Source organism: Drosophila suzukii, chromosome 3, assembly GCF_043229965.1.
Source record: "Drosophila suzukii chromosome 3, CBGP_Dsuzu_IsoJpt1.0, whole genome shotgun sequence".
Lineage (NCBI taxonomy): Eukaryota > Metazoa > Arthropoda > Insecta > Diptera > Drosophilidae > Drosophila > Drosophila suzukii.
Window position 1 is genome coordinate 49798879 of NC_092082.1, and position 25232 is coordinate 49824110.

The 25232-nt window shown below is 40.8% G+C and overlaps 1 protein-coding gene across 9 annotated transcripts in view; it reads right to left on the reverse strand.

Moving 5' to 3' along the window:
• Positions 1 to 25232, reverse strand: part of Myo81F (Myosin 81F) — a 2624640-nt gene that overhangs the window by 1183905 nt on the left and 1415503 nt on the right. For all 9 annotated transcript variants that reach the window (XM_070995759.1, XM_070995757.1, XM_070995758.1 and 6 more), the window contains one exon: positions 16545 to 17064. In XM_070995759.1, the coding sequence (XP_070851860.1) occupies positions 16545 to 17064 (520 nt within the window). The remainder of the gene's footprint in view (positions 1 to 16544; positions 17065 to 25232) is intronic.

A 25232-nucleotide genomic window follows, 5' to 3' on the forward strand; every position in this document is an offset into this window, starting at 1 on the left:
TAAAGCTATCGGACTGAAACTTTCCCAAAACTCTTCTTTCTTTTGGAGGTAGTATATAAGTCGGAACCAGCCGGATCGGACAACTATATATTATAGCTCCCATAAGAATAATCGGAAGAAAAAACTTTAAAAATGTATATCTTTGGTTTTTTTTTAATATATAGCCTCCTTAGCTTGGAAATAACATTTTTAATATTAATTTTGCATTTTTAAATTTAATAATTATAACTTCAAGGGTATACAAACTTCGCCTTACCGAAGTTAATTTCCTTTCTTGTTTAACATATAATCTCCTACGCTTGGAAACCCATTTTTTAATTAGTTTCGAATTTCGCATTTAATTTTATCAAAATCGGATGACTTGATCACATAGCTGTCGTAGGAACGATCGAAAAATTGGTGGGGAAGTAATATGAAACAAATTGTACCTTCTGCGTTTTTTTTAAATTTAATAATTATAACTGCAAGGGTATATCGGGCTTTATCGAATCTGCACAAAAACAATTTCTTATCTTTGCACTGCGTAATCTTGGCTGGTATTCCGGTAAGCTACAACCATCTTGTCGTTGCAGACTTAAATTAGACTTAGTAGAACTTGCAATGCCATAATGTTTGTTCATAAGCTTCTTTTGGGTCTCGTCAACTCTGAATCACTCCTTTCCTACATATATTAAAACGATGCATCAACATTTACACGCTCATTCCGACCATTGCCCTTGTGCAAGTCCAATAATGCCCTACAATAGCCTTTAAAATATTTTGTCATTGGAAATACCTATTAGTACTCTTCCGATTAATATATTAAGACATCTTGAATCAATAGACTCGTAATTATACTCACTTATTGTACCCTATTTTATACAAAGTTAGGCATATGCTAGCAGAAAATTGTTAACCAACTAAATAAATCCGTTCAGAGACTAAGTGATCAATAGCATTCTTTGGGAAAAGTAGTGATGCAATAGAAATGTGTTAATCGAGCCAATCAAAATCGAACTTATACATAACCAAAGGTCGATAGCCCCATACAAAACAATTGGAGGACAAGTGAAAATCAAAACATTCAAAACATTCAAAATGTATTGAAATACACTTAAATAAACCTAATCGAACTCAAGGATATCCCACGCATATCCCTAGATTTCGCAAAAGCTTTCGACAGAATTGGAATCCACTCCATACTCAATCAACTCGCCATTTGGAAAACAGGACCAAAAATAACAAACTACATAAAAAATTATATGACAAACAGAAAACTACTGGTTCGTATCAACTCCGACCTCTTTTCCTTTCAGCCCAACCAAAACGGCATACCTCAAGGCTCTACACTTTCCGTGATCCTCTTTGTTATAGCATACAACCAACTAGCAGAAAAACTCACTCTTCATCCCAACATTAGCCTAAGCGCATATGCGGACGACTTTAACTTGAAACTAAAACTACAAAATTGGAAAAATATCAACATAAACCTTAACCCCATCATAACCACCATACTAGACTGGGCCGAATACTCTGGCGCCAAGCTCTCGACCACAAAATGTAAACACCTGCACGTTTGCAGAAAGCATAACTGCAACTGCACTTTATCCACGGGTAACATACAAATCATCACTAAAAATACTTGGCGTACTTTTCAATAACAAATACAGGTGAAAAACGCTCACAGAATTACTCTCACGCAGCCTCAAACAATCAATTAACATAATAAAATGCCTCTCAAGTCCAAAATTCAACTGCAATACGTCTACACTTCTAAACGTCTCAAAAGGAACCATCACCGCAAAAGCAGACTATGGCCTTCCAATCTACGGATATTTCCCACAAACAACATTACGAAAAGTAAAATCAACGATAAACACTGCCTACAGAACTGCTCTTGGCGCATTCAGGACGACACCTATCGACAACATCTTGTACGAAGCACGCGCAGACCTGCTAGAAGATAGACGTGACCTCCTAACAACAAAAATTATAAAATCTCTGATTAACGCCAAAGACTCCCCAATAATAAAAATTCTTACTAGCAATAGTAGAGGGACTCGAAATATTAAAAAACAAAAGAGGCAAGTTTTGCATATGCTCTGACTCTCTCTAAAACACAAACAATATTGATTATTACACTTCACACGCCCGCAACCTGCTACAAAAATTCCCTAACAAATTCAAACTGCTTTGGATACCCGGCCACGTAGGAATACCAGGAAATGAACTGGCGGACACCCTAGCAAAAGACGCAATTAAACAACCACTTATAACTATTGAAAATTTTAACACAAAATAATTACTAAAATTTATAAAAAACACACACCAAGCCAAAACACTACCATACATAACGAAGAAATCAGCCTGGTACTAGTCAATTAACCAACTCCAACTCAACAGCTACCACATCACATTACCTGCCCATTCTGCAACGACATTATATCAACAAGAAAAAAACGTCAAGTTGTCGATTTCTCTATTTTCGGAAATTCTTTGACATCGAAAATGAGAGGATATAGGAATATGGCGACATCAATCACGTGAGTGGAAGCGAAAAAGATATATTCGAAATTCGACTTGGTCTACTTCGATCATGTTGTCTCGCTTGCACTTACATACGTTTTAATGAATTTTTTGACATTTGAGTTTTATCGTAAAGCCGGTCAGACGTACATTGTTCAGTAACCCTAAGTGCGCAGGACAAGGAAAAGGTGAGTAAACTTCATATATAATGTGTAAATGTATAAAGTTTTAAAATACCATAGTAACATAATAAGTGGAAAAAACTAAAATCGTGTGGGATTTTCTTAGTGGCTTTTTTATATAAGAGCCCTATGACAACAAAACCACGTGCAACTATGTATGTACATACATACGTATGCGTAAGCGTGTCAGCACTAAAACAAAATTAATAAGTATGTAATCTAACAATAAACCTAATGGCATTTAAACATAAACATATTTTAAAATGTGCTTAAATTTATGTATAACATGAACATGCATATTAATTGTTTTTACTACGCCGCCCTGCAAAGTCGCTTTTCATGTACATACATATTTATGTATAGACAGATGCACGTGATTTTCATTGCTTTTCATAAAAATGTTGCATATTCTTGAATGTCTTTTACAAATTATTTGTTATTAATCAATTAATTAGGGCTTTAAATTTTAGCGAGCACTTTCAAGCTTATGTGGTGGATGCCGAACTGGAATCTTTTAAGATTGTATAAAAACTATAATTATAATTTAATCACAATTATGAAATTTTAGTTAGTAAGTATACATCAAGGCGCCGGAGGACATCCTCTTTATGTTGCAAGAATGCAACGCGCACCTCCCCACGGAAGACTGGAAAGTCGTCAAGGTAGCGGAGCATGAAGGGGACGTCAACCAGGCGGTGTTGGTCCTGAACAAGGAGTCAGTTGCTCCGATCGAGACTGCTCGAGGAGTGCTTAACTTCGGGTTCAGTGCGATACACATCAAGGTGTATAAGGGCGACTCCAAGGCCGCTAGTAGCTCTGCCGGCAACCCAGCCGAGCAGGTGCTTGCTGAGGAGTTGGAGGCACCTGGTGATGCAGAGAGATGCGAGCGCTCGGACCGGCTATCGAGGATGTAGACCTCAGCGATACAGAGGAGGCCGACGTCACTGTGGTGGAGGTTGAAGCTGCAGATGTCACTAAGACTTCTACAAATTAACCTTCACCACAGTAAAGCAGCGTCTGCTGCACTTTTGCTTCGCCTGACAGAAGGCGGAGCCGACCTAGTCCTCGTACAGGAACCTTGGGTTGCAGGAGGCAAGGCTGCTGGACTAGGAACAAAGGAATACCAGCTTATGCTTGACCCCAAAGAAGGTAAAATTCGAACCTGCATATTAGCCAAAAGGCATCTTAGTATATTTCTACTTCGCAATTACAGCAACAGAGACAACACCGCAGTAAGCCTGGAGCTGCAGAGTGGCTCCATAAGGGTTCTATCGGCCTATTTGGCCGATAGTCAGAGGACTAGCAGAGGAATGCGAAAAGCTCAACAACGGATTGGTAATAGGCTGTGACGCCAACGCCCATCACACCCAGTGGGGTTGCCCAAACAACAACGACAGAGGACAGAGGTGAGTCTCTTTTTGATTTTATTCTAAATTCGAACCTATTCTTATGCAATAGGGGCAATGCCCCTACTTTCATAACTACAGCTTGCCAAACGATCATAGATCTAACTTTGGTATCAGATTCACTCGTAGGCGCAGTCAAAAACTGGGCAGTCTCTGACGAGCACTCCTTTTCGGACCATAGATTCATAGAAACCGTATTGTCCCTTAATTCGCCCTTGCCGGTCAGCTTCGCCAACCCCAGACGAGCGGACTGGCACAGGTACAAAGAAGTTCTGACAAATATCCTCCCCATGGAACCGTCAGAAAGCATTACAAACCCACAGGAGCTGGACGGAACATTATATAAATTCACAGAGGCATGCAACACTGCCTTTAAAGTGGCATGCCCCACAGGGAAACCCTGGTGGACCCAACAACTATCACTCCTCAAAACCAACTGCAGATGCCTGTTTAACAGAGCAAAGGCGGGAAATGAGGACACTAACTGGCTGAACTACAAGTATGAACGAACTTACAAAAAGGCTATTAAAAGAGCAAAACGAACGGCATGGCAGACCTTCTGCTCTGACATAGAAAAAACTAGTGATGCCGCAATGCTTAGAAAAATACTCTCTAAGACAGCCGCGCCTTTGGGCTATCTTCAAAAAGCAAATGGATCACGGTAAGACTCCAGTAAAGAATCCTTGGACCTGCTCCTAGACGCTCACTTCCCGGGGAGCCAACAAGCAGGTCATCCTCCTGAAAGAGGAGCAGGAGAGGGAATCGAATTAGATCCACTCCTATCAGACCGCAACATGAAAAAATCCATTCATAGTTTCAATCCATACAAATCGCCGGGACCGGACGGGATAACACCGGCTCACATTCAACAAGCAGGACAAACAGCATTAAACTGGTTCAAAAATCTTCCAATCAATCAGCGTGGCAAGAAACAAAGGTGGTTTTCATTCCCAAGGCAGAAAAGGCCACTCACACCACAGCAAAGGATTTTAGTCCAATAAGCCTAACATCATTCCTGCTTAAGAGCTTTGAAAGAATGATAAGCCTACACATAAGGGCCACCGTAGACCCGGCACAAATATCAGAAGCACAGCACGCTTACACCAAAGGTAAGTCAACCGAATCGGAGCTATCACTCAGCATCAAGGAAAACACACTGATCGCCTTCCTGGATATAGAGGGGCCTTCAATAACGTGCTCCCCACTGCTATAACAGAATCTCTCACAGAACTAGGGGTTGAGCCGCTAATGGTGAGGCTAATCCATAAATTGCTGATAAGCAGAATGGTTACAGCCTAGTTACAGACTAGTGAACAGAGGCACCCCGCAAGGAGGTGTACTATCACCCCTCTTGTGGAATATCGCAGTAAACAAACTACTGCGGATTCTGGAAGGAGGAGGTTGTAAGGTTGTGGCATACGCAGACGACGTCGCCATCATCTTTAATGGAAAATATCCACAAACACTCTGCGATCTGATGACCGCTAAACTTAAAATACTATCAGAATGGACGATAGCGAACGGACTCGTGGTAAATCCCTCGAAAACGGAACTTGTTCTATTCACAAATAGATGCCAAATTCCACAACTCAACCCACCAATTCTAAACAATTGTAATCTCTCTTTTAGCGATCACGACAGGTACTTGGGGTTAGTACTAGATAAGCGCCTCAATTGGGCTAAGATGGGGCATGTCCCCCAACTGGATATACACAGCGGTAGTCAAGCCGATCCTACTGTATGGAGTGGCTCTGTGGTGAACCGCCCTGCACAAACAATGCATACTGACTCCTCTAAACAAAGTACAGCGAATGGCGGCTTTGTGTATTAGTGGAGCACTTCGAACCACCCCGAATAAAGCGCTGAATGCGATCTTGAACCTCCCTAGCCTGGTCTTAGCCGGCATGGAAAGGGCCAAATCGGCAACTATTCGGCTGAGGGACACAGGGCAGTAGAAAACCCAATTTTATGGCCAAGCTAAAATTCTCCAGCATGATAAATCGGCTCCGAAGATCACGGATCTATGCAAATCCATTGAATATAGTCACACACCCTTTGAGGCCCTGATTCCAGATAGAGGTGTGTACTCCGAACAATTAGATATCAGAAAGTCATTCAGGCTCCCGGAGCACTGTAGCGTCTTTCAGGCGGAGGTCCACGCTATAAAAGAAGCACTAACCTGTTTAGGGAACTTTAGCCTCAAAAGAGGACACCTAAACATATATAGTGACAGCCAAGCGGCTATTAAATCGATCTACTCGACAAAAACCAACTCCCGTACAAAAGCAGACTGTCGCAGATCTCTCCACGAGATGGCAAATCAGTTTACTATCAGCCTAATATGGATTCCGGGTTCCGAGGAGAATGTCGGTATGCCCATTACTACTTGCAAGCTAAATATAAAAACCTACTTCAACACACTAGCCAACACCCATTGGCTTTTTTTTTTTTTTTACTTTTATTAATGTGGAAATTTTATTCTTAAGATTAGCACACTGCTACCCGACTGGCAGCTTAATCTAATCAGTTTTTACAAAAATAGATACAATAGTTAGTCTAAGGGTTGCTTAAGGCAAGAAATAATTTCGTTATTTCTATTTATTTGATATTAATATTGAGGGTGGTGATGTTGCTAGGTCAAAATCCGGTCTGGTAGGTCTTGAGGGTGGTGTGTTTTTAGTCTTCTTTTGACCCGGTTGCTTGGTTCAGCGCTGTTTATAGCAGCGGTACCAAGTTTTCTGGCTAGGCTGTTGGGGTGCTCATTTAGCCTTTCCATATATTTTCGAGAAAGTTCCTGCAGCTTGTCTCCAAGTTTGGGCACATTGAGATCCCGTTCAATGTCTCTGGTTCGCATAAACCACGGAGCTCCAGAGATCCTTCGAAGTGTTTTCGCTTGCAAAACCCGGATTTTGTTGAGGTTGGTTTTTGCAGCGATGCCGTAAACCTGGAGTCCATAGAAAAGACTGGGCGCTAACACCCATTGGCAAAACGCACCACAATGTCGTATCTGTCACCAGATATGGCCTGTGATAAACAACAAAAATACCTCGGAGTTACTCAAACTCAGCCGCACAGAGTGTGGCATGTTGATTCGAGCTCTTACAGGCCACTGGCTTTTTGGCGCACATGCCGACAGGCTAAAAAGCCCCGCAAAATGATTTCTGCAGAAGCTGTACGGATGAGGAAGAAGTGGAAACGGTAGAACACTTTCTCTGCTTCTGCCCAGCCCTATGCAGACTCAGACTGAAACACTTAAGAAGTCCTTTTATCGACGATCTTACCGAAATATCGGGGATTAATCTCAAAAACATAAGTGCCTTTATTAAATCTTCCGGTTGGAAGACATGCTGATCAGCTTGACACAGATTGAAACTACTTGAAACCGGACCCTAGAGAAGGAAAAACGAGATCATGCAGTATCACAATGGACCCATAGAGGTCTAAGTGTGTCGGACTATAGTCCGACAGCCGCCCTAACCTAACCTAACCTAAGTATACATAAGAACGAAAAAAAGATCTAATGTTAATATCTAAAATAATGTGTAAATAAGAATTACTGTAAATATTTTGTCAAACTGTAAAAAACCTATAATAAAAAGATTTGGTATATTATTATACCCGTTACTCGTAGAGGAAAAGGGTATACTAGATTCGTCGGAAAGTATGTAACAGGCAGAAGGAAGCGTTTCCGACCCCACAAAGTATATATATTCTTGATCAGGATCACTAGCCGAGTCGATCTAGCCATGTCCGTCTGTCCGTCTGTCCGTCTGTCCGTCTGTCCGTCTGTCTGTCCGTCCGGATGAACGCTGAGATCTCGGAAACTATGGGAGCTAGGCTATTGAGATTTGGCGTGCAGATTCCTGAGCTTCTTACGCAGCGCAAGTTTGTTTCGGCACAGTGCCACGCCCACTTTAACGCCCACAAACCGCAAAACCCTGTGACGCCCACAATTTTCATGCTAGATAAAAATTTTTAACTGAAATGTATTGGTCTCGTCAATACCTATCGATTGATCCAAAAAAAAATTTGCCACGCCCACTCTAACGCCCATAACGCTTAAATCTGTATACCGCCGGTAGGTGGCGCATTTTCATATCGCTTTGCTGCTTGCATATCTCCATTTAGCTGAGTAACGGGTATCTGATAGTCAAGGTACTCGACTATAGCGTTCTCCCTTGTTTTTGTCTTGCTTCGACAGGCGGACAACAGCAATGTGACCTTTTCTACCGCACTTGTTACATACGGCATCGCGAAACTTGAATTTCTCTGGGATGATTGTGTCCACAGCCAGAGCAAGATTTAAGCTCAATTTTGTTGGACCTGGCATCACTTTAACCACTACCAAGTAAGGGTTTATTTGTATAGGTGTGAACCGCACTTACTTGTTCCAAGCAAGACACGGTTTTTTTAAGAGCTGCAACGGTTTTTGTAGTTGTTTCCGCAAGCATGAACACATCTTCGAGAATTGGCTGGCATTTCTAAAGAGCTATGATCTGATCGCGAGTAATTTCATTTAAATAGTTTGAGGAACAACCGTTGGCATTCCAAACGAATTGACATTCTCAAGCGATCCCGCGTAAATCGGCTACCCACTCTCTTTGTGTTTTTGAATTCTTCATCTCTCTTAAAGAATTCATACCGATTAGCAAAAATGTGCCGTTTTGTGGCGAAATGTTCCGTTAGCTTTTCTGTACGCTTCGTGTATGTGTACGTGCTTAAATAGTTTCTCCCAAATAGATTTTTAAACAGTTCGAAAATGTTTATACCCCACCACGAAAGAAAGTAAGCTTCCTGCTTAATTTCTGCACTGACCAAATACGCGTTAAAATGCTGGGTTTATTGTTAAATATATGATTCCTAGTTTTGATTGTGCTTGTCGAATTTGTGGAAAGGTGGACACAAAGAAAATTCACCCGCGTGGCTTGAATCACCCTGCCCTGGAAAAGCGATTTTCCATTGTTGCTTGCATCCAGTTTCTTTGTTGTTCCAGAATGTCTTTTGTGAATTGCTCCGGTTGAGGAAGAATTGTTTGGAACAAACCCTCATCTTTCGACATCTTGATGGAAATCAACAACTACTCGATACAATATTACAAAAGAATAGATTTTCTCTTTCAATTTTTTCAATTTTTTCCTAGTCGCCAATATGTTGTGTTCATTTTGAACTCTTATTAAAGACTGCTTTATTCAATGTACAACACACAGAGTTGCCAGATTTTCTGAAATATTAACAGAGCAAGTATATAGAATGGAGGAATAGGAAAACAGATGTGAGCTTCAAAATTGACATATATAACACTATCATAGAACCAGTCAACCAGCATGAAGAAAACAGCAAGTCAACAAAAACAAGTCAAGTCGTCGAAAGCAGCGCCGTGAAAAGCCTGCAATGAGCAAGATCGCTACGTCGAGACGAACGGTATTGGGACATCAGGAATCTCCGAATTGAGACACAGGTGGCTAAGGTCCTGAGGGCATCACACGGCTAACTCAAGGTGATTTATTCCTGCTCTGGTCATGACCAAGCCCTGACACAACGCCTGGCGCGTTCGTCAAAGTTAAGCAACAAAGTCCTGCCACGAGGAACCGTGAGCTCGGTAAGGAAAGTTGTCTATACCAATTTCCCTTCCCAAAAACCACCTTGGCGTTAGCAGGTGCTGGCGCGACTAGTCCGGTAGGACAATATGTCGGTTTTGCAAGCAAGTCCCGGAATGTCGATTGTGCATACATGCAGCCCCGCAACAAGTACTACCAGGAGCAGAGCCCAGGACATCGGCAGCAGTAAGCATCACCAGCAGCCACTTCACGACAGCGGCGGAGATCTCATCGTACGCTTATCTGCACTAGGCGTAAAGCGATGTAACTTCCTAGGCAGCTTCCTGGCGCAGACCTTGACTGTCAGCGCGATCGGAGTGAAAACCTAGTTATGCCAGGACCAGAGCAAGGGGCAGCTGGTAATTGTTACGAAAGGCGTCACCCTAGTCTGAGAACGGTGACGCTTTCCCTAGCCCGCACGGCGAAGCGTGGCGACTCCGATGCCAACCGAGCCACCCACCCGCTGTAAAGGGTCAACCAAAGTTAACCCACTGTAAACCTTTAAATTCTGTGCTTGCTTTCTAACTGATCTACGGGGCTGTCGTCATATACATTTGGGGGGACGATAAAGTGCTAAAAAAAGCATGTAAATGTTTTGAATTTCATCATCTCCGAAAGTAATCCCTTCTCGTTATATTTCTAAGTGGTTTTGTCTTTCTTTTATAAATAGCAGCGTAATTTTTGGTCGCAATGAACTAATTCAGAAGGTACAATATTTCTTTTGTTCCTTTTTTATTACACCACTAAATTAGCCGCAAGGAGCTGAAAAAATGAATCAATCATTGTCCCCTTTTTGCTACAGCTCTAATGTATGAGCAAAATTTTTTTTAGTTACAAATTGGCCCATTGACCCATCGGTCCAATCATTAAACTATCAAGGCATTTCTGAATACCTGTTTTGTCAATTTTGCTTACTAAAGCCCACAAATGTCTGTCTTAAAGTCCTAGTGTGAGAAGAAATTTCTCTATTATGTCAACATCCGTCTCTCTCTATTGCATCTCCTAATTATTTATTATTGTTTGGCTATAACTTTTTAATGAATAGTCAGATTTTAATAATTTTTGGCTAGTAGATTGGTATTGATAATAAGAAAAAAGAATAATGTGGACGCTAGACGTCCTTAGCGTTATATGCGTTTATATGCGTTAAAGTGGGCGTGGCACCCTGCTAAAACAAACTTACGATGCGCAGGAAGCCCAAGAATCTGTATGATTAATCACAACATTTAGGCGGACAAACGGACAGACGGACATGGCTAGATCGACTAAGTTAGTGATCTTGATCAAGAATATAAATACTTCATGGGGTCGGAAACGAATTCTTCTGCCTGATCAAGTATACTATTGTGTGCGGGCTCTGTCCAATGCAGAGTTATTTGAGAAATACGTCCAAGTTTGTTCCATCTCCAATATGCATAGATTTAAGATTCGAATTTTAGCTAACAAAGAGCGATAGTATCTGCATTTATCATCTGAATTTATCAAAATTCGTTACGGCCGACAGAATGAGTGTTTGATTGCAGCAATAAGGAAGTTTCTAAGGCTGGGGTAGCATTAGTCTAGCCCTGATCACTTTACAGAGAATTTATAAAGTTACTGGGACATTGCTTAGATGATCGGCGAGGTGACGGTAGCTGTAAGCTGTAAGTCGCCGGGTTGAATATTTAAGATTAGAGAAAAGAAGGTCAAGGATTTAAATACATTTTGTAATTACTTTAGCTACAAATTACAATGGAGGTACCAGGTTTGGGGTACCTACTTGTAGCCCCCCGAAGACAGGGTTTATTAGCTGTTCCCCGCTTAATTTGCGAAGATGACTGTCGTGCATCTAGATTATCTCTTCTTACATGCTTCTTGTGGATGGTCGATTTTTTCTGACAAGCCTCGAAAGCCCCGTCGCCCCTGCTACTCTATAAGTACTTTTGAACGTGCCTTTGACTACCGTTCACTATCCAAAATCCCGCAAATCCTCGTCCTGGCCTTTGCTCGTCTCTGCTACTGTCTCTTTATCAGCTCTTGCGTTTAATCAGCTTTTCCTCCATGTGAACTCGCTAACTCCTATGGTTTGGCTAAGCCCGTGCCAAATTATAGGGATGAGTTTCGTCTGCCTGCTTAAGTGCAGTGAGTTAGCAGATGTCAGAGATGCGCGTGATGCTCGCATATCTAGTAAATACCAAAGGTTCTATCGTATGGGTTTCCTTTATAGCTAGTATAGGAATCTGCTGTCCGTTCGCCGGCCGTCGATTTTCTGGGTGGTAAGGTGTTCCAACAGGGATCTAGGGACACTCCTCCTTTGCGGCCGCTTGCTCCAATGCGATGGGGGAATTACCCAGTCGTCGTTTGGTGACAGATCAGTCGTCGGCAAGCTGGTTGCGAGTGCAGTGCTCCGCTCCAAGTAGTCTAATCTCCTCTGGGCAGCCCGGCTCGCTGATGCGCGTGGCTCCTCGATTTCAGCCTGACTTTCCATGGCCACCTATCCATGGCCGCCTGCACTACAGGGATCTGATTTATTGGTTGACTTGGAAGAAGTTGGCTCGCAGACGTGTTCGAGAGAGTGGTAGTATGCTCCCTCTTGTCCTCCTGCAAATGTGCGGTCCAACTCTTCGATGCTGGTGGCTCCCCAACGACAGTCTCTGGAGTACTGAGCCCGTCTAGCCAGGCTCGGGTGGCATCCGCCAAATGGCGGTGGCTGGTATGGGAAGTCTTGAGTTTCCCCTTTCGGGGGGTAGGGACACCTGCCAGCCCCCACCGACTCAATCGTTTAACTGCTTCGTTTTTTGGTCGCTTTCTCTCCGGAGGGACTTGCTTTGTTGATGATGGAGCATACACATCAGTGTCGTTAGCAGTTTCTTTCAAGTCTGCCAGACTGGCTGCCCTGCGCGGTCTTCCTTGCCAGTTCTAAGTCTAAAAATCTTGGGGGATATGAACTTGATGACCTTGTACGGTCAATCATGGTAGGAGTGGTTGGAGACTAAGTATTAGTCCCCTCACTTAGGCCACAATGGGCCCCTTGTGATAACGGTCAATCATACTTCGGTGCCAATTTGACTGCAAAGTTATCAGCCGCCTAAGATAAATAGTGTAGTCGAGGAAATACCAGAAACCCTAGCGATAGTTTCCAAGCGCGTCGGCGAAGGTCATAGTGACTTTTCTGCTCCTATTAGGCTCGCTGCGTGATGGGTGCCTTCGCGATGGGGGTCGAGGAACATTAGATGGGCGTGACTTTGTCAATCAGGGTCCTTGGGAGTCGGCTCTCTGCCTTGTTCGATAAAGGCCGGACTAAACCCGTTGAAGTCTGATATGCTGATGTTTATGGCTAAATTCGGATCGGGCAAAAGTTCATCCCACGACGTCAGCTGTCCTTCCATGAACTAGGATACCATAGTTTTTGGTTCGATTTGCCCACTCTTTCGGATTTTGCTGAGGTGTGTACGGCGCCGTATACTGGATCTCCATCCTTGAATGTTTTCAAAAGACCGTAAAGGAGCGGCTTGTGAATTGTGTTTCGTTGTCACAAGCAACGGCTCGTGGAACTCGAGTTGCGCCGAAGTGGCCTTTTTCAGGGGTACCAATTCTATCCCCTTATGGAAAGCGTCGAAACACACCGAAAGCATACTGTCCCCGCTCTTGTACCGGCGAAGATGGCCAATAAAATCTGCACAGGCGGGACCACATTACAGCGTGGCGGACACGCCTCACAGAATATCCATTCCGAGAAGAACGTCTTCCATAATAGAGGGTAACACAAGTAATTGGATCCTGACTCACCGCTGGTCTTGTTGGACCTTCGCAAGTAGTGATTTGGTAATCTCCTTCTTCGAACCTTCAGCAAGGCAAACCTGCGTCCGTACCGTCCTTATGTTATTGTTGTTTCCTACGACTTAAACGACTCGCCGGTATCGATCGTAGCGGACGTTCGGAAAAATCTTTCATTTCTTTCGGTGGCGATCTAACCTAATCCTAACCTGGGACTGCGTCAAGATCAAGGGTAAAATTTACAAGTACGAGTTCGTGACCGCGAACCGCCGGCTTGGGGATTTATCCGCCGCTTGTCTGTGCTTTCTCCTGTCGCCGTTCTAAGTCCTTTTGCGCCGCTTGTTCTCTCCGCACACGCACACGCTCTTTTCCTCTCCTGCACGTATTGCCTCTCGCCGCTGGACCTGGTTTGGGAATCCTGTTCTGCTGTTCCTTGCTGAGTCTTTCCGGCTACACTCGCTGTCCAAGATCCCGCTGATCCTCGTCCTGGTCTTTGCTCGTCTCGGCTACTGTCTCTTTGCGGGGCCAAACAAAAATTAAAAACTTAATTCTACTTATTTGTGAAGAACTCAGGTTCTTCACAGTCCATTCAAATAATGCAGAGAATTGAAATTATCTTAAGGTTTCAAAAAGTAATGAAGATGATAATAATGAAGTTAATCCGATTGATGATATTCTCTGACATTTTGCGTTTCTTGCTCCAAGGAAGTTTCAACCCCTACTTTTCTCGGGAAATGGCATGGTTTTACTGATGGGTCATGGGATGTTCCATTAACCTAGCCAATTTGTGTTGGCCTAGCCATTTGAACCGAGCATGCAGTGTGTGCAGTCAATCACTGCGGGTAGGTTCCAATATGAAATGTTTATGAAATGCTCAGACTGATAAAGCGATATGTAACTGCCGAAATTTATTTGTCATTCACTTACATCCAAAAATAATCGAACAGTCGTTGAAAGATTAAGCTTGAAACACAGATTCTCATCTGCGTTCGAACGTTTCCTATGCCAGAAATGTCATATGGCTGCCTTTTGGGTTGAAGCTGACAACCCTTGAGGCTGACAGCCCTCCGTACATTTTTTACAAGCACCATGGGATGCAACAAAAGCTCTCCTGTTCTTGAACCCGATCGTACGATAGTTTTGAATCTGCATCTACCTTATAGTTTGATTAGACTGAAACCATCAGTATCGATTGTTTAAAAATAATGAAGCGCTTAAACTACAGATGCGGCTTTTAAAGATTCGGTCTCACAGAAAACTGACATTAAAATATAGCGTAGAGTAAAAGGGTATACTAGATTCGTCAGAAAGTATGTAACAAGCAGAAGGAAGCTTTTTCGACCCCATAAAGTATATATATTCTTGGTCTGGATCACTAGCCGAGTCGATCTTGTCAAGTCCGTTTGCCCGTATGAACGCTGAGATCTCGCAAACTATAAGAGTTACAATATTGGGATAAGGCATGCAGATTCCTGAGATTCCTGCGTTCCCACAAACCGCCCAAAACTGTGGCTCCTACAGTTTTGATGCTGAATAAAAATTTTAGCTGAACTGTTTTGTTCTCATCAATACCACGCCCACCTTAACGCCCATAAGCCGCCCACAAACTTCAACAAATCATAGGTATGAACGCGGATATCTCGAAAAATATAAAAGATAGAGAATTGTGATTTCAGATTTATGCCACGCCCACTCTAACGCCCACAAACCGCCCAAATTTTAACTGAAATGTGTTAGTCTCGTCAATACCTATTGATTGACCCAAAAAAAGGTTTACCACGCCTACTCTAACGCCCATAACGCTTAAATCTGTCTACCGCCCACGTAACCATATATTGAGAACAGAGGTAGGTGGCGCACTTCAGTCTCGCGTTGCTCCTTGCATATCTCTATTTTCCTTTTGTCCCTTTAGCTGAGTAACGCGTATCCGATAGTCGTGGTAGTCGACTATAGCGCTCTTCCTTGTTTTATTACTTAGGGGATTGCTATTAATATTTTTGTCCTAAAAACGATAGTGGGAATATTTATCACCAAGAATGGTTGTATTGTTTTTCACAGTATTATAGACTTATAAGCTTTTCATACGCTCAAACCAATTGTCGAAGCACGTTTTGCATTCCGATTGTGATCCGACAGATCAGTGTATTTTAAATGCATGTTTCCGAATGTCGATTATTTGAAGGTTGTGCAAACCTTTGTTTCAGTGTAAATTAAAGTATAGTTTATTTTCCAATACCTATCTGAATGCTGAGAGTCCTACCAATCTCCTTTTTAGTTTAAGAGTTATGACTAAATAAGTTAGGCAGGCTGTGGCAAGGTTAGTACTACCGCTTCCGATCGCTAAGTGCTGTGGAGAAACTATTACATAATATTGATTTGTATTCGAGTGAATTTTTCAGGATGACACCTCGTTTCCTAAAATCCAATAGTCTGTTTAAAAGCTATTCTTAAACAAGATTTTGGGAGACTTTTCAAAATGAATGTTTATGTTGCTTTGTTTGTCGGTTTTTCTGATTTTTCCCCTCTTTTATGGTTGTGTGAACAGTGAAGCCCGATGCATAGATGCCGCATCAGTTGAACTGTACTTGTATGACAACAGCAAACATTTTTTGCTTTGACGGATCGACTTGTGACTGGTGATAAAAAGTGAACCCTGTATTACAATGATGAACTCAAAAGAAAATGGAAACAGGCATACGAAGAGGCGGAACCGGCGTCGAAACTTGGATTGCATCCGATGAATATACTACTTTAGGGAGTTCTTCTCCATTATGACAACAACAGGCCTCATGTTGCAATCCGAGTCCTGACCAAACTGAGGAAGATAAATTGAGAAATCAAGCCTTAGCCCCATACTCACCTCATCCCCCATTGCACCTTCTGATTAATATTAGTTTCGATGGCATTGCGCAGCCCACATTTTGTTTAAAGAATTTCATTTTGGGATTAATCTACAGTTGGGTGCACGCTACTGTACGTTTATTCAATTTAAGATTCGGGATTATTCCGATCTCTTTCAGTTTCATATTTAAGTTAAAGTTATCGCAAAAAACATGATTAAAATTCTATGACATTACATATATACATTACAATCTTACCTCTCTAGCAAAAACTCCGCGCAGATGACTTTGTATGACAATTGCACTTCGCCTCATTCTTATAAAATCGATTCTTAATCTCCAACCTTTATAGGCATGCTGTATTTTCAAAACAGCAAGTTTAATTCGTAAAAATGAATTAAAGCAATAAAATCGTTTCCAGTATTTTTGAATAATAACGGCACTTTTATAAACATTTTCTTTACGTTTGTTCTCCAATAGTTGATGTACCACACTTCTTAAAAAAATTTTGCTTTTTCCGAATTGCCATTCTGTTTTTGGCAACTTAACTGTTTCCAATATATCGGTAACATATTTATGTTGGCATTCAACAGACTTATCTTTCATCAGACATTTATATTTAACTATAAAGTCTTCATGACTTAAATGTATTGGATATCCTTCTCTTCTTATTCGAATTATATCTACAACGCCAAGATATTTTAGTTGATCGAGGACTAATGAATGGTTATAGTTATTTGGACGTTTTGTTAAGTTTGGTTTTATACAACGAACGTACCTGAAAAGATAATGTATGTATTCATTAATCTTATAATCATTGTTGATAAATGTAAGGAAATTTAATGCGTGGACGTAGAAAATGATGAAGCACATCATCCGACTAATTTGCACTATTTCAAATATGTAAAACTTATTAAAATTAATAAAGATAGTATACCAAATTTTTTGTCTGGAAAAAAACAAAGTTTCGAGCTAACTTAGACGACTTCTGGGAAGTGAGTAACATACAAAAAATGGTAATATCCAATTCATTTAGTAAATTGCTATTTGCAAAATGTTCACTTAAATAAATATTTTTTCTTTTATGAAAATAAGACAACTTGTATTTTGTATTTATACCCGTTACTCGTAGAGTATAAGGGTATACTAGATTCGTCGGAAAGTATGTAACAGGCAGAAGGAAGCGTTTCCGACCCCATAAAGTATATATATTCTTGATCAGGATCACTAGCCGAGTCGATCTAGCCATGTCCGTCTGTCCGTCTGTCCGTCTGTCCGTCTGTCCGTCTGACCGTCTGTCCGTCTGTCTGTCCGGATGAACGCTGAGATCTCGGAAACTATGAGAGTTAGGCTATTGAGATTTGGCGTACAGATTCCTGAGCTTCTTACGCAGCGCAAGTTTGTTTCAGTAGACTGCCACGCCCACTCTAACGCCCACAAACCGCCCAAAACTACAGTTTTGATGCTAGATAGAAAATTTTAACTGAAATGTATTGTTCTCATCAATACCTATCGATTGACCTAAAAAAAAGTTTGCCACGCCCACTTTAACGCCCACAAACCGCGAAAACCTGTGACGCCCACAATTTGGATGCTAGATGAAAAATTTTAACTGAAATGTATTGGTGTCGTCAATACCTATCGATTGATCCAAAAATAAATTTGCCACGCCCACTCTAACGCCCATAACGCTTAAATCTGTCTACCGCCGGTAGGTGGCGCATTTTAATTTCGCTTTGCTGCTTGCATATCTCCATTTCCCTTTGAGTAACGGGTATCTGATAGTCGAGGTACTCGACTATAGCGTTCTTCCTTGTTTTCAATTATTGTACTTTGTAAATCTTTTGTTCTTTTTTTTGTTATTTGCAAAGTTCCAGCTGCGTCCGCTTGCAATTTGTATTTATGGATTTTCGTTACAATGTTATTAGTTCCTTATACTTTGATGAAGGAAGTACTGAAACGGCTGTGTCTTACATCGCTCTTCTTTTGACTGATTTAAAACAGTGGTGGGCAGCAGAAGCAGAGTATACAATGACATATTGGAATGTGTTTGTGTGAGTGTCGACCGCTGTTCTATTGTATGTGTGAACTGCTCAGTGGCAGAGATTCAGAAATAGTGGCCGAGGCGGCCCTCGGGCTGAGACCGCTGCTTCCGACAAAACAATTAAATAAATAATTATTTTGTGTGGATAACAAAGTTGTAATTGAGTTTTTATTCAAAACTTTAGACAAAACACTTATTGGAAAATGCAAACAACACTGTGCCTTTTTGTGTGTTTAAAAGTAGACTTTTAAGCACACAAAAAGGCACAGTGTTGTTTGCATTTTCCATAGTTATCTGTGGACAGATGAAAATGATTGAAGGTGTCTACTTTTAAACACACAAAAAGGCACAGTGTTGTTTGCATTTTACAATAAGTGTTTTGTCTAAAGTTTTGAATAAAAACTCAAATACAACTCTGTTATTAGACATACTAAACCACTACAACGGATATGCTACACTAAAAAAATTAAACAATCCATTGTTGATTCTCACTCCACATGAGTGCAGCGTTACGGCCTCGGGAGATCTTCTGGGCCCGTATATCACAATAAAAAAAACATTGTGGACCCTGTTAGTTTATTAAAAATGGAAAGCGTGCAAGAAAAATTACGGTGCTAAGAGTGATTGCGCCATATCAGCATGAAGCAAAAACTCAACTGAGCCTAAAGTATATGGAATATAACTTTGATGAGGCGGTTTACGTTAATGAGCTCCAAGGAGAAATTTACCTAATTTGTAAAGACTCAATGCGATTGAAATAGTTGAAGATTTTAAGCGTCGTATTTACGCATTTAAGCATATAGTTTAAGAAGCTTCCCGATAAAGATAATGAGTCTATTTCTGCTCTCCCTTTTTTCTTCCCCGTCGGTAGTTTTGAAAAGTCTGCAGTAGAGCCTAATGACCCTGCTGCCTCGAAAAGCTTTCTTTTTATATTTTTCATGATTAAAACAGAGAAGGAAGAAGAGAAGAAAGTGAAGTGTGTAGTCGAGTTTTTTGACAGGCTCCGAGAAAATTTTCGCTTCTTAAGACAACCGCACCATAAAAAACACAAACTTACGGCCAAAAGTTGACGCTGTGCGCACTGACCGCAGAAAACACGGAGGATCCACAGTGGACCAGCGTACTTCACGAGAATCAGCATTTAGTTTTACAGAAAGCTGAACTCGGTTTTCACTCATTTTTTCGGCGAAAGTTGTGAAAACCCGGGAAGAGGCAGGAAAGCGCGGATGAGTTGAACCGAAGTGGGAAGAAGTAAACAAGACTAGAGGTGGTAACCATCAGCTGGTAGCAGCCGCAGTGAGTTGCCTAACACTCAACGAGAACGTTGAACATACCGGGTAGCGGCCACCACGGAAGGGCGCTAGGTACCTTTTTATTTAAATAGAGCATACTGCTAGGCGGGTAAATAAAAGGTGTTATTAGTCATGTCGAGTTCCGATAAAAAATATAACTACTTATCACCGGCGCAGAAAGCGGAAGCTGGAGAATATGTGAAAGCAGAAGGAAAGTCGCATTTTTGCAGAGCTCCCGAAACGATTGCTCAAAAAGTCCATTAAGTCCAGAAACATAAACAAATTCTATCGGACTATAAGCCGCCTGTGGTCTGCGATCATTTGGCGGTCAAACCGTGCGTGCAATCTCCATATTTTTGTATAAAAACACTTAAAACACATTTATTTTGGTCGAAAGCGGAAAGTTAAAGAAAGGGAAACATACACACACATATACTGCAGTGCACATTTACACAAATCACTCAAACTCAAAATTTATCAAAACAACAACTCAATGAATGCACCAAAGCGACTAAGGAGTGAAAAGTCGAATGCCGAAATCAAGGTAGCTCGCACATCGAACACACAATCGCTAAACAAATTGATGCAAAATTCACGAGTCAACGGAAGGAAATCAACATGGAACTGTTGCAGCCGATCGACGATAAATTTGCGGAGCAAAGGGAGTAGAGAGTATCGAGAGAGCGAGAGCCGCTTTCTCAATACTCTACAGGCAAAATTCGATGCAATGAACACAGAAATACACAACCTTACGAAACGAGTGCGAGAGCTGAAAACCAAAGCAAAAGAGGTGAATACACTGAAACAACAAGTGTGTGTGCAGTCCTTGTTTTTTTGGATGCTCAACTGGCAGCAAAGTGCAATGCACAGGAGGTCGCGGATGTTGCATGCAACCTGCGCTGGCATGGTGTACCGCAAGTCGAGGGCGAAAGTTTAAACACCCTTTTCAATCGACTATGTTTCTCACTACATCTGAACCCTCCTCCGCGAGTTAGGTCTATTTTTCGAGTCCGACCGCGCCAAAGAAACTCACTTGTTGACCCAGTAATAATAATAAACATGGATCACGTGCGCGTAAAAGCTGCGCTGCTGCGGTCGATTAGAGTGCACCGACAAACAACCAAATCGCAGCTGAGCTTACAGCTGATCGGTTTTGACTCGCCGGCATTTATATACTTAAAAGAACAATTAACTAAAACAAATTACGAAATTTTTAAGCATGCCATGCGACTCAAAAAACAAAAGCGCGAAGCGGCCGTCCTACTCGCCATGGAGACGTGTTTGTTAAGCCTATAGACGGAAACTTACAACGTGCAAAGCTCTAATGCGCTTTCTGATCTGAGTAGTGATGTGAGCGAAATTTTTTTGCCAACACACAATAAACAGTGCAATAGAATATATTTTTCTTTAAATACAAAACCCAATCATGGAGAAAAATCTGTTGATTGGCTGCATTTATCGTCCGCATTGCAACACAAATTATGATAATCTAATCAATATTCTGACAGACATTACAGTAAACTTCACTGATGTAATCCTTGCAGGAGATTTTAATAGTGATATTCTGAGGGAATCGCACCTTACCAGCAACATGGAATCGCAAGGTCTGAAACCAATAAATCTTTCATTTCCAACCCACTTCAGCAGAACACGTAACACATTATTAGATTTGTTTTTTGTGAGTGAGTCCTTTTCAAAACATGACCTTTTATACCTGACCTATAACTTTGGCCTTAACGGACCATATAATATCTTATCGTGATTTTAAGAATATTAACTATATTCTGCTGAACGAAGCATTCGACCAGTGTGTATGGAACAATATTTACAGTCTTCCAACAGTCGATCGTCAACTTAAACTTCTACAACATAATATTAGCCACTTATACGATAGTTTTGTCCCAGTTAAAAGTAAAACAATTCGACCGTCCGAAAAACCATGGTTTACTAATAATATAAAATTGGCAATTATAAAACGAAATGAAGCATATCAGAAGTGGAAAAGATACAAAACACCGCAACACCACAGCATGTTTGTATCTCTGAGAAAAACGGTTACCAAACTAATCGACTCTGCAAAATCAAACTTTTTTAGCCAAAAATTTAAAAACTCAACCTCTTCGAGTCAAACATGGAAACAGATTAAAGCTCTAGGGATAGGTAAACAAAAGACATTACAGGAACTAGATGTTGACATAGATGAACTCAACCTTAAATTAGCAGAATGCCAAGTTCCTGAGGTCACAACCAACACGTACCTGAATTCAGTACCTAAAAACATCTGTTATACTAGGTTTAGATTTATGTGTGTTGACCAATGTGATGTTTTCCTAATTTATAAAAAAATTATATTATAAAAATTCTACTTCCCAAACTTATCCCTTACCTTACGCACACATTTAACACGGCTCTTACCACGTCTACGTTCCCGGATTGCTGGAAAACCGCCAACATTATCCCAAATAATACCGGCCGATATCTATTCTTCCGTACCTCTCGAAGGTGTTTGAAAATATTGTCGCATGACAAATAAATAATTTTATATTTGTCAATAGCCTCTTAAATGACCATCAATCTGGATTTAGAAAAAAAAACTGAAGATATTCGTCAACAGACGGACAACTTTGCTGGACTACAGCAAAGCGTTCGACACAGTAAATCATGAAATCCTGTGCTCAAAACTCAAAAATTTGTATTTCTTCTCCGTTACTGCCGTAAAACTTTTGTGTTTGTATCTTAAAAATCATCGCCCATATGTTGTGTCATCTAACATTTGTTCTTCGTTTGCCTATCTGAAGTGTGGTGTACCCCAAGGTTCGGTTCTTGGACCACTATTATTCACATAATATATAAATGATCTTCCGTCTGTGCTGTCGACATGTAATGTCCACTTATATGCTGATGATGTTCAAATATATGTTAGTCGTCCCTTAAACAGAATTAGTGAGTGTTTAGATATTTTTAGAATCAAGCTTGCAAAAGTAAATGAATGGGCAAAAAACAACGGTCTTGCCATCAATCCGTTAAAATCAAAGTTCTTAATCATTTTTAAGAAGAAATTATGCAATATTGAACTATCCCCTGATGATTAACGAAACACCGATTGAGTACGTGAAAACCGCCAATAATTTAGGTATCACATTTAATAGAACCTTCAACTGGAATGACCATGAAATCAAAGCTGTAGGCAAAACATACGGACTAACAAGATCCTTGTCACAAGTTAAATTTTTCTTAACTGTTAGTGTGCGTCTTCTAATTGCGAAGTCTTGTATACCCACACTCTTCTATGGTCTAGAGATCTATGCAAATTGTGATGTAGCAAGTCAACATAAGCTGAAAATAGCATACAATAGTATTGCGCGTTTTATATTTAATTTGCATAGATCTGACCATGTAACTTAATTTGCTTACAAGATATTTGATATAAGCTTGGCAGATTATATAAAAAGTAGAACAATAATCTTTTTACACAAAGTTATTTACACCTCAGAGCCATCATACTTATTTGAAAAATTACAATTCTCCAGATCTACAAGAACAAAGAATATTATCTGCATCCGACACAGGTTTCTGCTTTCAAATAGACAATTTTTTATAAATACGATTAGAACGTGGAACAAGAAACGAATATACAAGAAACTAGGAGCGCAACACTGTTGAAGACAAAACTTCTCTCACACCTAAAAAATAGCAGTTATAGTCTGCTATAAGGTATCATATCCTATCTTAACATTGCGACTTATCCCCAAAACCATTTCTTCAGTTTTTATACCCGTTACTCGTAGAGTAAAAGGGTATACTAGATTCGTCGAAAATATGTAACAGGCAGAAGGAAGCGTTTCCGACCCCATAAAGTATATATATTCTTGATCAAAATCACTAGCCGAGTCGATCTAGCCATGTCCGTCTGTCCGTCTGTCTGTCTGTCCGGATGAACGCTGAGATCTCGGAAACTATGGAAGCTAGCCTATTGACATTTGCCGTCCAGATTCCTGAGCTTCTTACGCAGCGCAAGTTTGTTTCAGCAGAGTGCCACGCCCACTCTAACGCCCACTGTGGCTCCTACAGTTTTGATGCTAGAATAAAAATTTTAACTGAAATGTATTGTTCTCATCAATACCTATCGATTTACCAAAAAAAAGCTTGCCACGCCCACTTTAACGCCCACAAACCGCGAAAACCTGTGACGCCCACAATTTTCATGCTAGATAACAAATTTTAACTGAAATGTATTTATCGATTGATCAAAAAAAAATGGCCACGCCCACTCTACGCCCATAACGCTTAAATCTGTCTACCGCCGGTAAGTGGAGCATTTCAATCTCGCTTTGCTGCTTGCATATCTCCATTTCCCTTTGGTCCCTTTAGCTGAGTAGCGGGTATCTGATAGTCGAGGTACTTCACTATAGCGTTCTTCCTTGTTTTAATTTCGAATTAACTTAAGTTGTCATTCTAAACGTTCAACAATTAATGTAACAAGGTCATTAGATTTAAGAGCCAATTTTGTTTAAATTTACGTATGTTTACCAGTTGTGACTAGCGCAGTAATTTATAAGTTTTAGAACTTGTAGCAGGAAGTCTAAACAATAAATAACAATAGTAATAATAATAACATTGCAGGTGGAACATCTTTGAAGGATCTGACATCAGCTATGTCGAAGCTGCTTGACATAAAGTTAAAAAATCTGCCATCTAAATCGGACGTCGAAGAGCTTAAACAAGAGCTGAAAAGCGATATTGGGGGTATTTCTCTCCACGTCAAACAGCTTACCGACGACAATGCGCGGCTCAAAGAAGAGATTATAAGCCTTCGCTCAGATAGAGAAGCTGATAAGCGAACCAGAAATATGTTGCCAGAACAACAAAAGAAAAAAAATGTAGTTGTAAAAGGTCTGAAGTTGGAAAAAAACTGCAATTGGCTGTCAAAACTCTGATTGAAGAGAAACTACAATAAAGAGGTTCAAGGGTTTCCGATGTGCGAAAGCTTAATGAGCGGGATGGCAAAATGATGGTTTTAGTGGAATGTGAATCCCAAGGAGAAGCGGAGAATATTTTGAAGAATGGCCATAAATTGCGTGGAAGTCAGGTGTTCCTTGACAAGGACTTGACATTGGAAAAACAGGCAAATAAAATGGCTCTTCTAGAGCTAAGAAAGTTTCTTCTGGCCATTCGCAGGGAAACAAAAGTAAAAGTCCAAAACGACAGTATTAACGTAGACGGAAATTGGATGTCCTTTAATAATAATAAGGTGCTTATGTGGCAAGGAAAACCAACTGAAACAAAATTAAAGGAAATAAACGGAAACAGTTTGGAAATGTCTCACATTAATTATGCGTCCCTAAGCCAAAAGTCGAAGTCAAAAAACTAAAAAGAAACAAGAATAAATGTAGTATATGTAGTCCTTTGTTAAAATGTAGTAATGTTGCAGGTGCAAATGCGAATGAAGAGGCCGATACCATAAAGAGACTGGAGATCAGAATATTGTCCTATAACGTGACAGGAATAAAAAATAAGCTTATATATAACGATTTCTTTCAGTACATTGCGTCGTTTCAAATTTTCATTCTATCTGAAACATTCCTTGAAGCCAAATTGGATGCTGTCGAC